Below are 17,443 nucleotides of genomic sequence, written 5' to 3' on the forward strand. Positions count from 1 at the left end.
AAAGAACCTGCGGAGAGGGGCTCCTTGGCCGTTCCGGCGATGAATGCGGCTGAGGTGAAGTCGGCGCACTACCCGTTGGAGATGGAGGGAGTATGAATGTGGATTGTAGTGTGTCAAAGAACTCCAAAAGGGCTGACAAGAGTTGTGAAAAGGCTTGAGTGGGTGGTGGCATTCTTGGCTTTGCTGGGTTTATCGACTGTGGTGGTGAACCTGCCCCCAATAATAAATCGGTATTCGGCTCTTTGGTTGGAATTTGTTGGGGTTGTATGTGCTCTGAATCCTTCCTTTTCTTCCGCAATGGCTCCTGTAGCCCTATATTGATAGCCCTGTGTATCCATCGTGGGGAAGACGATGTTACCCTAACGTATTCCTCCTCCGAATGTGCTGTAGATACATGGGAGCTTCCCCCTCTGGGTGATATAGAATGTTCAAATGAATGAGAGCTAGGGAGATGTGTGCCCCAATGTTTGTAGGGGTGAGTTTGCCTTCTCCTGGAGACTGGGGATATTGCAGAATGTTTTGACTCGACTTTGTCTTGTGCTTTTCTTTTAGACGCTGTAGATGATGCGTCGTGACGTGTGTCGGTTTGGATGTTGTATGCATCGATATCGACATTCCCTGCGCTGATGTCGAAGCCTTGTGCGACGCTATCAGCGCTTCTTGCGTGGAGACTGCCTTTTGCGATGCCTGCGCCGATAGGAAAATTAGTTCTTACCTGTTAATTTTCGTTCCTGTAGTACCACGGATCAGTCCAGACCGTGGGTTGAGCCTCCTTTTCAGCAGGCTAAAACTGAAAGGGTGTCCTACATGAGGACAGAGCCTATCCTGTAACCCTTCAGTATAACCATTGTCAAAGCAGAAAACAACAAAACCAGAATAGGATCAAGCAAGTAACCATAACGCTCAATTGAGCAACTGTAGAACAATGTAAGAAACATGGTATGATTATACGCTCTTGCATATACTTGGTACTTGAACAACTATGGCTTCTGGTGTAATTGCTCAGTATTCTTGCAAAGAATGAAGTATCAAAATCTGTGAATCTGCAAGAACAAGCTTCGAGAGGACAGAAAGAAAAGACAAACAGGGAAGGGCGTCTGGACTGATCCATGGTACTACAGGAACGAAAATTAACAGGTAAGAACTAATTTTCCTTTCCCTGTACGTACCCGGATCAGTCCAGACTGTGGGATGTACCAAAGCTTCCCTATCCCGGGTGGGACCGAGACAGTCCCGCTCGAAGCACTTGCCGTCCAAAAGAACCAAAAGCCGGTGCTTGCACATCCAGACGGTAGTGTCTAGCAAAAGTATGCAAGGACGTCTAGGTAGCGGCCCTGCAAATCTCTTGCAGAGAGACCGATTGGCTCTCTGCCCAGGAAGTAGCCTGAGAACGTAGCGAATGAGCCTTTAAGCCCTCCGGAATTGTCCGTCCTTGGCAGAGATAAGCAGAGGAAATGGCTTCCTTCAACCATCAAGCAATAGTGGTCTTAGAAGCCGGCTTGCCCCGATAGGGACCACTCCAGAGGACAAAAAGATGTTCCGAGACCCGAAAGTCATTGGTAACCTGCAGATACCGGAGAACACGTTTGACATCCAGCTTACGAATGCTTACGCCTCCAGCGGTACCCGCAATTTCGTCCAGAGAAAACGCTGGAAGCTCTACCGACTGGTTGACATGAAAGGTGGACACCACCTTAGAAAGAAAAGAGGGCACCATTTTGAGAGAGAAACCGGAGTCAGAAAAAAATCGCAGAAAAGGTTCCCTACAGAACAACGTTTGAATCTCAGAGACCCTCCGAGCGGAGGCGATCAAAACAAGGAAAACTGTCTTGAGCATAAGGTCCTTTACCGTAGCCCAACGGAGAGGTTCGAACGGAGCAGAGCAGAGGGCCCGGAGGAAAAGATTGAGACTCCACGAAGGACAAAAGCTTTCTGTAACGGTCGCATATGAGCAAAGGCCCAGGGAACCAGATCAATGGTGGAAGCCATAGACCCGAGGACCTGCAAATAGTCCCAGGCCGTTGGCAACAGCAACAAGAGCAGATTCCGAATCTGGCCGATCAACTTGAGGGCCCGCGCACGAAGCAAAAAGACCTTGCTCATTCGAGTGTCGAAGCGGGCTCCCAGGAACTCTAACTCCTGGGAGGGCTGAAGTTTGCTCTTGGAAATATTCACTATCCACCCGAGAGATGCGAGGAGGGCTAACACCTGATTCACCGCCTGATTGCAGAGAACCTCCGACTTGGCCCGCACAAGCCAGTCGTCCAGATAGGGGTGAACTAGAATGCCTTCCCAACGAAGGGCTGCCACCACCACCACCATGATCTTGGTGAAGGTGCGAGGCGTGGTCGCAAGGCCGAAAGATAGGGCCTGAAACTGGAAATCCCGGTTGAGGATGTGGAAACGAAGAAACTTCTGGTAATCACGGTGAATCAGGATATGAAAGTACCCCATGTCAAATCGAGCGAGGCGAGGAACTCTCCGGGGCGAACCACCGCAATGACCGCACGCAAGGTTTCCATGCGAAAACTTGGGATCTTGAGAACTCGGTTGACCCGTTTGAGGTCTAGGATCGGCCGCAAAGCCCCGTCCTTCTTGGGCACCATGAAGTAAATGGAATACTGGCGTGCGCCGAGCTCCTTCTCCGGGACCGGGACAACTGCACCCAAAGTGAGGAGTCTGGTGAGAGTTTGCTCTACCGCTTCCCGTTTGGAATGCCCGCAAGGGGAGAATAGAAAGAGATCCGGGAGGTCGGACAAGTTCAAAGGCGTACCCGTCTCGTACAATGTCGAGGACCCACTGGTCTGACGTGATTTTGACCCATTCCTTGAAAAAAAGTGAGAGGCGGCCGCCCAGAAAGGGGACCGAGGAATGAGCCGACTGACCTTCATTGAGTGGCAGGCTTGGGGGTGGAGCGCACAGGCTGGCCCTCGCGAAAGGGCCGACGCCCACTAAAGGGCTGCGACCAAGACTGAGACCGGGAAGAATAACCCCTCGTGGAGCCACCCCGTCCGCGTGGGGTATACCGTCTCTGTCCCCAGAAACGAGGACGTGAGGGTGTAAAGGAGAGTGACTGCTTCGGACGACCCTCCGGGAGCTTATGGACCTTATTTTCCCCCAAGGTATCCATAAGCTTCTCAAGGTCCTCTCTAAACAGCAACTTACCTTTGAAGGGCAGCGAGCCCAGACGTGCTTTGGAGGACGGGTCAGCTGACCAATCATGCAGCCAGAGGAGTCGCCTAGCGGACACTGCCGAGGCCATTGCCTTCGCCTGGACGCGGAGGAGGTCATAGATCGCATCGGCCCCATAGGCGATGATGGCTTCCAAACGTTCGGCCTGCTCTGCCGACGGGAGGTCCTGGGCGCCAAATAACTGTTGGGTCCACCTAAGACCTGCACGCAGCATGAGACTGCTGCAGGCAGTCGCACGGACCCCCAGAGCCAGGACTTCAAAAATGCGTTTCATATGCGCCTCGAGCTTGCGGTCCTGTCCGTCCTTCAGGGCTGTCGATCCCTCCACAGGGATAGTGGTGTGCTTGGTGACTGCGGAGACGTAGGAATCCACGGAGGGATTTTTCAGCATTTCTAAACATTCCTCCGGGAGGGGGTAGAGCTTGTCCATGGCGCGCCCCACCTGGAGCCCCGCTTCGGGAGCCTCCCATTCCCACAGGAGCAATAGCTTGTGCATGGGATGAAATGGAAAAGCGCTTGACTGAGCCCTGAGTCCCGCCAAGACTGGGTCCATATTTTTTGGCAAGGAGGCCGTAAGGGGGGCCCCTCCAACCCCAATTCCTGGAGTACAAATGGGATGAGGGGCTCCAACTCCTCCCTCTGGAACATACGGAGGACCCTGGGATCGCCCCCCTCCAGAGGGGGAAGGGTAGCTGAATCAGAAAAAGGGTCAGGATCCAGAAGTACCGGATTCACCGGGGGGGGGGGGGGGGGGGGGGGCGCACACCCGGGACCACCTGCACCCAAAGGGACCCCGGAGGCTCCGCAGCCGGGCGAACAGTCAATGGCGCAGAGCGAAGGATTACCACCGGGGGGGGGAGCTGTCAAGGGGGGCTTCCCCCTCCTCCTGCAGGCTAGCTAAATAAGATTTGTGCAGGAGGAGGACACAATTCGGCGAAAAACGAGCCCTGGAAATCCCGGGGGGGGGGGGGGGGGGGGGGGCAGGGACCACGTCCTGGGAGGCCTCAGGGCTTAAATCGGGGGGTAGATAAAAAAAATTCGGCTCCCCTGCCCAAGGCAGCTCCGAAACGGGAGCTGCTAAAAAATCCAAGATGGCCGCCGTTCCCGGGCTTTGCCGACCCTGGAAAGGCCTGGCCCTGCGTTGGGGATGCGATCCCCAGGCTAAATTTGCCTGCCCTGCCGAGGAGGGCCCTTCCCCACCCGGCAGGCAGGCTGAGCAGAGTCCCTCGCGCAAAAAACGCGACGAGGACTGCCCACAGGTAAGGCAGGCTGCCAGTCGCGGCATCAGGGAAGCCGCTCTGTGAAGAAAAAAATCTACAAATAAAGATGATTGGCAGCCCGCCGGCAGGAGTGAAGCAGGGGAGAACCTGCTGACTCCTGCCTGTCTGGTTGCCGGTTCAAGCCCCCCGGAGAACCAAAAGAATAAAAAAGTAAAAAATATTCTGAGTGCGCTGTAAAAAAAAAAAAAAAAAGTTAAATAAAGAACTTTGAAAACTTTAATACTTTTTTTTTTTTCCTTGTAAAAACTGAGCACAGCACTGGGGCTCTAAGCCCCCTCGGCAGTCAGAGGAGGGGGAGATGAGAACTGGACCACTAGACTCGGTCCCCATACCTGGAAGCACTCACAGACTCAGGCTATGCTCCGCACAAGGGGCGAAGCCCCCCCTGAGTCCGGCAAGAGCCAGGAGACTGGGCCGTCTCCTGCACAGAAAAAAAGACTATCTTAAATTTAATTTTTTTTTAAGAAGAAAGAGCCAATTTAACTCCTAAAAAGAAGTACTTGCTTGATCCAAGGAAAAGAAGAAAGATAGCCGGCTAACTAGCCGAGATCAGGAGACCGAAAGGTAAGCTGATGCACCTGCTGGAGACACACAAATACTGAAGGGTTACAGGATAGGCTCTGTCCTCATGTAGGACACCCTTTCAGTTTTAGCCTGCTGGAAAGGAGGCTCAACCCACAGTCTGGACTGATCCGGGTATAAAACAACAAAGGGACTACCTTACACCGTGGAAGATTTTATTAGAGATGCTGCTTGTGACTTCTGCTTCGATGGCGTCGATGTCACCCCTGCGGAGCTACTCGATGCAAGCCTTTGTGAGTCACCTGCACCATGCATCATGGACTCTGGCGGTCGGCAGTTCAACGACTGCCCGGCCAAGTTACACGGTCTACGGGTCTGAGAGTCTCGGAGACTCTGAGCCTGACCTTCTCCGGCGAATCCTCCAGTCCTGGAGGTGGAGGGTTCCACTGATGCCACTCTTCTTACCTTCGGGGTTTTTGTTTAGACGGCCCCAGAGACAAGAGAGCCTCTGATGGTGGGGCATACGATCCTGCTGGTGCCCCTTGAAGCGATTGGAGTTTTTGGACCTGTTGTAGTTGGGCTCGCAGCAACATCCTGCCACAGTGCTTACATGTGGCCTGTAGGTGATCCGGTCCGAGGCAGCAAGAGCAACGATCATGTCCATCTGTAATGGACATGATCTTGCTACAATTGCAGGGTTTAAAGCCCGAGGGCCTCGGCTTTTTTAGACATTTTGAAGATTTTTTTTTTTAGAAGTTTTGTCTGAGGAGACGAAGCCCCGCGTGCGATCCCGCACGCAGGAAAAACAGACTGAGGAGAGACTGTTTTTCTGCGCGGGAAGGCACGCACAGCTGTACAGAGCAAAGCTCTGAATTCTACTTAGAAGCTCCGCCTCCTGGGCCCTGATGGACAATTCCCATGACAATGTTACATTTAAACACAGTACTGATTGCCTCTAAGCTACCAAGCTAGCTCCGGGTCCCGAAAATTTAAGAAACTGACATCAATTGTTGGCTCAAAAAGGAGGGCAACAGCCATATTTAACTTTAGGTACCTTTAAGGAGCTAGACAGAACATGCATAAGGTCAGACTACTACTGTAATTTTTACTAGTTCCTTTAATTAACACATGCAGAAAATGTGATGCTATTCTTTTTGATGTATGTTATTGTATTTTGATAATTTTATGTTGTAAGCCACCCTAGGTCCTTTTTTGGAGGAAGTACAACATATAAATAAAAAATGTAATGTAAGATGACATGCTTTCATCTGAGGACTGAGTAGTTAGCACCCAATACAATACTCTGTGTCTCAATTTGCAAATGTAAAATGGAAGATTTTCACATCTCTCTGCTCTCCCCTCCTCCACAACTGTTAGCAATACCATTAAAACTCCACCTCCATTCTATTGTCTGGCTGAGATAATGTTGTTCCAAAGTGAAAACTACCTTCATTAGGGCTACATGTTCCCCATCAAATGTTTGGACAATTGTGGCATTTTCATGGAGGTATATAATTTTTGTGTCAGCCATACATTATTGTTGTCTTATGTACTTGTCTCTGAAAGGTACATTTCTTCTCTACTCTGAATGTAACTGATCAATGAGAGACAATCCATCCACCTCTAATTATTCATACTTTTATCCTAGAACACTGAATTCACTCAAACCAGTTCCTTCAGTTTCTCACCTTAGCTCGCAACTCAATAGAGTTCTTTAGTGTAAGAACACAGCAATTACATTTCAAATCTTTCAAGGATAGTCAGGTGAATTGACAAAAGAAGAACCTATTTACTTTTCGGAACTTCTCCATTTGCTTGTAGGTATCTGGGTCTAGTTCTTGAGATACATCCTTCATCCACAGTAACGCTCCTCTGTATTCTGTGCGAGCCTGCTCCATTCGGTTGATAGTCATCAACGTATCAGAAACAGCTCTCTGACTAAAGGTTTCCACTTCCTGTTCAAGACGTGTTAGAGGGGTACAGAGAGCTAACCTAATAGTGAGAAAAACAAACAAACGTAAAAGGTGTTATGACCCAAGTAAGCATAACCTAGTAGTGTCAAACACCATCCATGGATAAACTAAGTAGGCTGCAGCACTCATCATCAAAGGGGTGCAATTTTGAAAACTGCATGGATATTTTCAAAGTATATGGGTACTTTTATCCACAGACTTTGCACCAGTTCTCAAAGTACAGGAGTCCTTTTCCTTTAAAATTGCCTAGGGAGAAAATATGCAGAGATTTGCAATAATTTTTCTCATCAAAGCAATATACATAGTGTGGAAAATGCAAAACTATGCATGCTGTTGTCTCCCTGACCTAATCCTGTCTCTGAGCTAGACTACATTTTACGTGATTGTTTCATGCAGAGGAAAAAGCGTGTGTGATATCGTTTCTGACATTATAGCTACCATGAAGCAATCACATTCTATGATTGCTGAGGTAATATGTGACTCTTGCTGGCATTCATTCCCTAGGATGCAAGTTAGGGACAAATAAACATTCTACCAAATTTAAAAAATAACTTTGTAAAATTGTTAATTGAGGTAGTGGGGCTGGCCTGGTGGCTCAGTGGTACATGCTATGCACTGCCAAGCGGAGGACGACTTAGGTTTGATTCTTGGACCATGCTTCTGCTTCATGGGGTAGCCAGGATGCTGCAGAGGTACCTTGGATAAGGGAATCTCAGTTATCACTCAAAGGGCCAGACTCAGGGTCCACATTAGCTCGTTTTGAAGGAAGCTAGTTTGTGGCCCCTTGCCAAGGTCTTTCACTGTGGTGCGAAGTTGGGTTGGGGGATATAAAATAGGAGAAAAATCCTCTGGTAGCTGTGAACAAAAGCTCATTCTATAGTAGCCGAAAAGATGGCTAGTTCCCAACAAGCTGGAAGCCAAAATAAGGAGGAAAAAACTGCCCAGAATCCTCAAAAATTGAGACAGGGTGAATATTACTATTTGAAGTACTGCATCATAAATTAAGAGTACAGCTTTCTTTTAGACTATATGGTGATTTTAAAATCTATTTATTTATTTATTTATAATTTTTCTATACCGACATTCTTACATTAAAATGCAAATCATACCGGTTTACATAAAACAGAAAAAGCAGGAAAAAATATTTCCATAGTCAAATACAGAGAACATTTATAATAAAATTCTTAACAAAGGCATAAGGTAGGAACTTGAAAAAAAACGTTACTTAACAGAAAACGTAAAAGAAAAAATATTAAATGAAGCACAAAGAGTTGCACGAAGGGGTGCACAAAGGGGAGAGCCCCTTTGTCGCGCAGCGCCTGATGGTGAGGTGCTTTTCAACCGCCGCCGGAACTCACAGTGACGTCGAGGGAGGGGCGTGGTCACACATCGCAGTCACCCATTTCCCTTCACCTCCTGATGATAGTTCCGTTTCTTTTTTATTATTTAAGATGGTGTTCACTTCTTGCGGATTTTTACAGATTCAAACAAAATTCTACAGAGTTTTGTTTGAAGCAAAATATTTTACATACTAAAAGGTTAAAAAAAAAGGTAAAGAAATAAGCTTCAAACATGGAAGAATAGCAAGAATAGCATTTGCTACTCTGACTGCAATCTTTCCTGCTCAATAACACAAACGAGAAATCCCCTTCGTAATCATTATTTATGGTAGAAAGTCTACAGCATAAACCTGGTGTTCCAAATATTATTCTCTGTTTTGTACAGTGCTTCGCTTTGTGAAAATGTGCATATTGCCTTATATATAACAGACAGGAAGAGTCATGAGTCTCCTTTCTTACATCTGAAATGTGCCTTGCATTTCAGTTCATTATGCTAATAGGAAGTTGGGGGTTTTTTTGTTTTGTTCTGTTTTTACAACAGCCTTTATTTACTCTTTATACTAAGAGACCTTTCTTGTTCCCCAGCTCAACCAGCAACCAGAAAACCATTGTGCACAATCTTCCATCTTTCCATCACCTTCCTTCCATTCATATATCAACACACAAACCTCTTCCACGACAGAACACAATGCAAGTTCCTCTGAAAATCTTTCCAAGACCTTAGATCAGCTGGCACTTGTATTTACAAGAATAGTATTTGGTTTTACCATATTTGAGGGACTGAAGGCACTACATTGGTAGAACTCACACCCACAGCCAGCCCAAGAAGCAGAAGTGTCAAGTTTCCCACTGAGCAAAGCACTAATTGCTAGGCCATTGGTCTTACCCTGAGCTATATATTCCTAACAACTTCTGTACACATGATTTCACAGTACAGAGATTCATATACTATGTCCAACAATCCACCACTGTACTAGTTTCAGAGAAACAATTCTGGCTGAACTGGCTAACTACACATGCAATAGTGTCAAGCTTTGTTTTTGCTGCGGACCCTAATTGTCCTCATCACTACACTGTTGTCACAAGGATCGAGGGCTCTGCAGCAGTAACTGTGCTAAATATAAGATGAAGAAAGAACCCCAGTAAACCTTTGCCTAGCAGAAGAGCAGAGGGCATTGCCAGTAGCCTTCATCATTTTTCCAGCTCGAGTTCCATCTTGCTCTGCCTGGAACTTTAAGAGGACCCCTAGGTCATTCTCCTCCTCAGATAGAGCTATGAAAAAGAAAAAAAAAACAACAAACATGTCAATCAAAATGTTCAAAACCCTTAGTATGCTTTTTCTGATCAGGTAACAAAGGCTGTATTCAAGGCACAAAGGAATGCTCAGAGATTTACGAGGCTTTGGAAGAGATTTTCCACATCCTTTCATCTCATAAGTGCTTTACTATGATACTTCCCCAATTTGCTGTGATGCTGTATTCTATTCCTTCTTGATCAAAAAAGCCCTACCCATTAATACTATATTGCAGTTCTTCTGCTGGCTATGTCCTGTCAGAAAGGTCATAGTCATCTATGATCCTCTGTTACACAAGCTACTTTTCTCAGCATATTGCTCATTTGCAATTGGAATGACCAAAGGCCATTAGTTAGTAAAAACTTCTTAGATCTATAATGTAAAGAAAGAGTCACAGCAAGAAATTTTAATTCACATGAAACTATTTGGCACTGGTTTTCAGTAAGACCTAATAGAAACATTAAAACAAATAAGCCATTTAAAGCAACAGCACTACCTACGATTTCCAAAATATCTAGTTGTCTTGTTTCTTATTCTAGGTCTTTCTGACGTTGGTCTCTAAAGATAAAACTTTGTTTTGCACAAAGGTTTTTCATTTATTCTATTTAGACATTTACTTAGAATGAAAACTGGCAACCCTACCTCCCTAAGGTCACTTTATTATTAGTCATGCTGTAAAAATATGACGGGTGCCACTAGGGTAGCCTTCTGATCACAGTCAGCCTAGCCACATCTCAGTGTGTTCAGATCCATAAGGGTGAGCAGCAGCTAAGGATCTTTCCAAATTTTTAAATGCTTCTTTTGTCATAGAATTGAAAAACAAGGGAAGCGGATTTCACAAATTTCACTCATTGTGATGGCTGAATGATTCTGCTTTAAACCAAGGCATTAATAATGAATTGTTGATATTAACGAAGGGGGTGGTTATTATATATATTCATGTGTGGTGCTTACCATTGAGCCTCTGATGGTATTTCTCAATAATCTTTAGTAGTTCTGAACCAGTTACCTGAATGGAATGAAAAACCTTGAAAAAGAAATGTTTATGAACATAATCAGTTTAGAAAATAACAACTTATAAAATATAATTATGAAATGGTTGCTTATAAGACACTCTACTAGACACAGCTTATCAAATTTAACATGGCCACAACTTCAGCATTTATGATATGGCCATGTTATGTTTACTTAATGTATAAACCCACCCCAGGACTCACAGAAATATTTAATTCTTCTTAAACAAAGGCTTCAATCTAGGCAACTCAAAAGGTAGCTCAAAATGTTCCCTGTGGGTATACAGGGATAGAAGTTAGCACTATACTCCAATAGGAAAAGAAAATTACAATAAAAATAATTTTTTTTTCCATAACATGGAGCTTTAGTTCCAGAAAATTATTCCCTTTCTCCAGTGCTGCTCCAAACCCCTATCGCTTTCCAGAAGCCTAGCAGCAAGCCCTGCATTTCTGAAAAGGTACCCTGATGGGCCCCTCAAAATAAGCCCCCAAATTATCAGAAAAGTAATATTTAATTATATTAACTGCTCCTTTTGAGAGTATTGAGTGTTATGATAGATTTCATTCTTTTGTGTTTAATTCCAGAGAGAAGCAACTGTCTGAAGGATCAGTAAGCTGCTCTTTCCAGACCCACCAGCAAAAACATAACTTAACCAGAGAGCTGCAAAGCTACTGTTCTTAGATGTTGCTCAAGTTGTACCATGGTGCAGGCATCACCATGGTACAACTTGAGCAGGAACACAGCATAAGCAGCTGAAAAGCAATCTCAGGTAACAAGAATAGATATTCTGCATGGACAAGCACACAATACAGCCACACAAGTGTTTGACATCAGCCCCCAGAAACAAATACGGGCATGCTCTCCATATATGACTCAGAAAGTTGAACATTTAACTGAGCATGCGCCGGCATTCCCACCAACAAGCCTCTCCTCACATCATCATCCATTTTACTTTGTCAGCTTTCGCAAACACAGGGTACTGCTCCAACTCTCTCACAGGATGTCTATGAAGAAAGGTGAAAAGCCTTTTAAAAAATGCAATCGCTGCAAGCGAAAAATGTCCAGCAGGGACACCCACCAACTATTCCTCCACTGTTTGGGACTGGACCATGATTTCCAAAACTGTAAGTCCTGCGGCAGAATTTCACCTAGGGCCCATATTTACAAAGAATTAAAAATGCGACAGGAGATCGCTTATGCCAGCAATGGTCAGCAATGAAAAAAAAAAAACGACATCTAAAAAATCTACAAAACATGACAGATTGAAGAAAAAGTCGCCCGCTTACTCCTCATACCACACTTCTACTTTAGGGGAGGAAAATAGGGGCCGTTTGCCAGTAAAATGTAAAAGATAAGTAGAATCCCTAATTAGGAATTCCACTAAAAAAAACCTTGTTGCGAAAACCCGCACCACGTGAAAATGTTGACAATAGCGCTAAGCGGACTTCAATGCCAACTTCGGTGCAGGTCTCTCCAAGACAAACATCGGCACAAAGTTCAGCGGAATTGACACAAACGTCAAGATCGATACCAGCGTGGAATGTGACATAGCCTGCCCCAAAGACATAAGTGCAGAGAACATCTGCAAGGAGCGCATAAGAACCAAAGATATCTGTGCCAAAACATCAGCACCAATGTCACCAGCGCAGAAGACTAGGTCACCATCAGGATATAACTCAGAGGACCTTTCGGCGCCTCAGTTTACCCCAATTAGTGACAATTCTAAGCATTCCGCTAATGCTGGCTCAGGAGACTCTGAATTCCATACCAAGGTGAAGAGAAAGTCTCGTCACAATCTCACTCACAGATTCTGAATCTGATTATCCAGAGGAAGAAACGCATTCCAAAACAAACAAATCAGTAGATATCCAATATGACTCGGATGGGAACTCTTCCCTTCCCAAAAAAGACGACAATTCCTTCATAAGAAAGATGTAGTCAAATTTTGTTAAAGGATATATGAAAGAACCAATCCAGGTACCACAGAAAAAAAAACATTAAAACAAACATCCGAAACACCCCATCAACAAGATCTACACTATGACACAGATGATACCTGTCATACTTTTTCTTCAGATACATCCACCTCAACTGCAGACTTGCTTGAATGCCCAATACCGGATGTTTCCCCAGATTTGCTGTTGGCACCATCGCCAGATATCACCAGAAGTGTTATACCTATAGGTGATAACACTTATTCATCATTTATAAAGAAAATGGCAAAAGCAAATCATTTTGTAGTTGAAGAGGAAAAGGTAAAATCAACAGAATCTGGTGCTCTTCAGTTTATACAACCTCAAAAAAATCCACAAGACAATTCCAACGTTGGATGTCTAAGACAATAGATGGAGAGTTCCTCAAACAATCACACCAGCTCCAAAAAATTTATCAATAAAATATGCCTTTAAACCATGTTGTGGGAGTACAAAAGCCCAACTACCACAAGAATCCTTGATCGCAGAATCCACCTTAAAACGGTCCAAAAAATCTAAGTTTCTTTCTGCTACACCAACTGGGAAGGACCCACGCCATCCTGGATAACACAGAAAAAAAGTATTTGCTGCTGCTACCCTACAGGCAAGGATTCAAGCACACCAAGTACAAATAGTATAATATATGTACAGTTCCATTAACACATACGAGATTTTCTGAGGATAAAAAGGAGGAATACGCTCTTTTTCTGAAAGAATCAGATCAGTCCATCAAGCATCTCGCCAGATCCATATATGATGCTTTTGGTGTCGCAAGTAAAATATCTGCCGAAGTCATAGCAGCCTAGCTCTGGGCATCTAGCATACTCAGCGATATCCACGAAAAATTGACAGACATGCCTTGTAAAGGTGATAGTCTTTGAGGAAAAATTTGAGGAAACCGTGGAGCTTCTGAAGAAGCAGAACACAATATTGCAGTCATTGTCTTCAACATCAAAAGAATCCAACCAAGGAAGAAGAAGAAACGGCTACTCCTATAAACGACTGATCTATACCAATAGTTATAGAGGAAGGTACCAGCATTATAATTACCCACGGAAACAGCCACATCCGATACTAACTACACGCAGCAAGGAGGTCAGATACAGGGGAATCAAAGACCCCATCAATCCAACTGGAATAACAAAATATTTGGATCACAGCAACAATCCCAGTCAAGTTTTTGACACAGCCCCCAAAAAAGACGTGCAACATTCCAACAGGAGGATGATTAGAAAGCTTTTTTCCATATTGAAGCATCATAACATCAGGCAACTGGGTATTGAGGATAATCCAAAATGGTCATCTCATAATTTCAAGAGAATTCCAAACAACTATTACTACAAAACATTTTCATCGTGCCAATTAAAATTGGAAAGGTTGCAAACCGAAATCTAAGCTCTGCTAAAATCAAAAGCAATAGGATACATGCCTATTTCCCAGCAGAGAAGAGGATATTACTCCAAATACTTCCTAATTCTAAAGAAAACAGGAGATTTACACCTAATTCTCGATCTACGAGGCCTAAACAAGCTCCTACAAAAAGAAAAATTCCATATGCACTCACTATAAACTATCGTACCTCTTCTCCAAAGAAGCGACTGGATGGCCACCAGAGATTTAAAAGACGTGTAAACTCACATTCCAATAAGGCAGGAACATTGGAAATATCTCTGTTTTTCAGTGGGAAATTCACCCTACCATTAGAAAAGTTTTACCTTTCCGCCTATCCTCAGCACCTAGAGTATTCACAAAAGTTTTAGCTGTAGTAGCAGCTTCACTACACAGACAAAACATCCTCCTGTTCCCATACTGGACGTTTGGCTGATTTCCGCATCAACAAAATCAGAATGCATACACAACACCAAAATAATAGAGTCTACTACAGAGTTTAGGGTTTGACATAAACTATGAAAAATCCCAACTCAAGCCAACCCAGGTATTGGAATTTGTTGGCGCTCTTTTAAATACCAGAAGCATGATGATTTTCCTTCAGGAAAGAAGAGTAAATGCTATAGTGGACATAATACGTCCACTCCATGGCAAAGAAATTACTAAAGATAACTGGCCACATGGCTTCCATGATATATACATTGCTAAATGCACGCCTCAAAAAGAGAAGAACGCAATGGCATCTCCACAGTCATTGGCAGCAAAGTGCTCAAATCATGTCCACTGCAATTCCAATTACCAATCATCTAATAGAATCTTTACAATGGTGGACAAATCACGAAAACCTAACTTTTGGATACCTGATGCACCCTCCATAAGTGCAGAATATAATCACCACAGATACATCTCTTCGTGACTGGTGTGCCCATTACAGAGGCAAGTACACCCAGGGACGATGGTCAGTATGACAAACAACTCAGTACATAAATCAACTAGAACTGTTAGCAGCATTCAGTGCTTTGAATATTCAAACCTTACATCGCAAACTCCATGGTTCAGATTCGAACAGACGATTAAGCTACCACGTTTTATGTCAGCAAACAAGGAGGAACAGGATCTTATACACTCTGCAAAACCGATGCCAAGATATGGGATCTCGCAATTTCAATAAATGTCACATCAACAGCAATCTATCTTCCAGGAAAAGAAAACATGCTAGCAAACCAAATAAGCAGACAACTACTCCCTCACGACTGGGAGATGAACAACACTGTTCTACAATCAATCTTCAGAACATGGGGGACCCCACAAATAGACCGCTTCACATTGCCCTACAACAGGAAAACTACCCAAGTTCTGTTCGAGACTGTACTCAACAGAGTCACTTGCACCAGATGCTTTCGCAAGCCAATGGACAGGGTGTTTCATGTATGCTTCTCCCCCAATTCTTCTGATTATGAAAACTATATTGAAACAAAAACGCAAGGGGTGAACAATGATTCTAATAGCACCATTCTAGTCAAGGCAGCTATGGTTCTTGTGGCTCAACCATCTAACGTTACCAACCCACGTTGTCTACCACTCAGAGAAGACCTTATAACACAACACTAAGAAACAACATTATTCCCAAACATCAGAAGCCTAGCTCTAACAGCATGGAAATTAATAGCACCCCTACGATTCCTTAAACCTATCTTCAGATATAACGAACATAATAAAGGCATCAAGGAAAAACAACAACTCAGAGAGCTTATGCCTACAAATAGAAAATGCTCTGCAAATGGCACACCTATTTATTGTAGAGATTACTTACCTGATAATCTCCTTTTCCTTAGTGTATGCAGATGGACTCAAAACAAGTGGGTATAGTGTGCTCGTGCTAGCAGTTGGAGACGGATCTGACGTCAGCACGGGTACATATACCCCAGCAGGAAGTGCAGCAATTCAGTAATCTTCCTTGCAAAAGCTTTATGGATATATGTGTAACTGACCGATCGATTAAATGAACAGGATTATCTTGACCGATTGATAGTAGCTGGAGACCGCCAGTGTTCTCAACCGGAAGGAGTCGACACCCGGCAGGGTGGATGCCCTATTATAAGAAAAACATGGCTTACCGTGAGTCGGTGAATCCCCATGTATACCGGCAGCCAGGTGGGATGCTGAGTCCATCTGCATACACTAAGGAAAAGGAGATTATCAGGTAAGTAATCTCTATATTTCCTAGCGTGTAGCAGATGGACTCAAAACAAGTGGGATGTACAAAAGCTACTCCCGGACTGGGCGGGAGGCTGCCCGAGGTCCGTTTAGGATTGCCCTCGCAAATGCCGTGTCCTCCCTGGCCTGGACGTCCAGACGGTAGAATCTGGAGAAGGTATGGAGGGAGGACCACGTTGCCGCTTTACATATCTCTGCAGGCGACAGCATCCTAATTTCTGCCCAAGATGCCGCTTGCGCTCTGGTAGAGTGAGCCTTGACCCGTAGAGGTGGTGGTTTTCCCGCTTCTACGTAGGCTGCCTTGATAACTTCTTTGATCCAGCGGGCAATGGTTGCCTGTGAGGCCGCTTCTCCTTGCTTCTTCCCGCTGTGAAGGACGAACAGGTGGTCTGTCTTTCGTACTGCTTCTGACATTTCCAGGTATCTGGACAGCAGCCTGCCGATGTCTAGATGGCGTAGTATTCGACCTTCTTCCGACTTCTTCAAACCTTCCGTGGTAGGCAAGGATATGGTTTGGTTGAGGTGGAAGTGTGAGACTACTTTGGGTAAGAAGGAAGGAACCGTGCGAAGATGGATAGCCTCTGGAGTGATTCTGAGAAACGGATCACGGCAGGACAGTGCTTGTAGCTCTGAGATGCGGCGTGCTGAGCATACAGCCAGCAGGAACACCATCTTCAAGGTTAACAAACGGAGGGGCAGGCCTCGAAGTGGTCTGAAGGCGTGTCCCGCTAGAAATTCCAACACTAGGTTGAGGTTCCACAGGGGTACAGGCCACTTCAGTGGCGGGCGAATGTGTTTGACTCCTTTCAGGAAACGTGAAACGTCTGGGTGTGTGGCGATGCTGTTGCCGTCACTCCGGGGACCGTAGCAGGATAGCGCTGCCACTTGAACCTTGATGGAATTGAGGGACAGACCCTTCTGAAGTCCATCTTGCAGGAAATCCAAAATGATAGGGATCTTAGCGGCATGTGGATTGGTGCTGTGAGTTTCGCACCAGGCTTCAAATACTCTCCAGATCCTTATATATGTTAGTGATGTGGAGAACTTGCGTGCTCGGAGGAGTGTATCTATTACCGGCCCCGAGTATCCCCTTTTCTTCAGTCTAGCCCTCTCAATGGCCAGACCGTAAGAGAGAATTGAGCTGGATCCTCGTGGAGGATGGGACCTTGCCGCAGCAGGTCCCTGTGTGGAGGCAGGGGAAATGGAGTCCCTGCCAGTAATCTTCTCATGTCTGCGTACCAGGGTCTTC

At 45.1% G+C, this 17,443-nt stretch overlaps 1 protein-coding gene across 4 annotated transcripts in view; it reads right to left on the minus strand.

Annotated features, from left to right (window-relative positions):
* ICA1L (islet cell autoantigen 1 like) overlaps positions 1-17,443 on the minus strand; it is a 213,832-nt gene that overhangs the window by 160,932 nt on the left and 35,457 nt on the right. For 3 of the 4 annotated variants that reach the window (XM_029606293.1, XM_029606295.1, XM_029606296.1), the window contains 3 exons: positions 10,556-10,628; positions 9,456-9,579; positions 6,788-6,986 (listed from right to left, as the gene is read on the minus strand). In XM_029606293.1, the coding sequence (XP_029462153.1) occupies positions 6,788-6,986; positions 9,456-9,579; positions 10,556-10,628 (396 nt within the window). The remainder of the gene's footprint in view (positions 1-6,787; positions 6,987-9,455; positions 9,580-10,555; positions 10,629-17,443) is intronic. The other variant, XM_029606294.1, reaches the window with a different exon arrangement.

Source organism: Rhinatrema bivittatum, chromosome 6, assembly GCF_901001135.1.
Source record: "Rhinatrema bivittatum chromosome 6, aRhiBiv1.1, whole genome shotgun sequence".
Lineage (NCBI taxonomy): Eukaryota > Metazoa > Chordata > Amphibia > Gymnophiona > Rhinatrematidae > Rhinatrema > Rhinatrema bivittatum.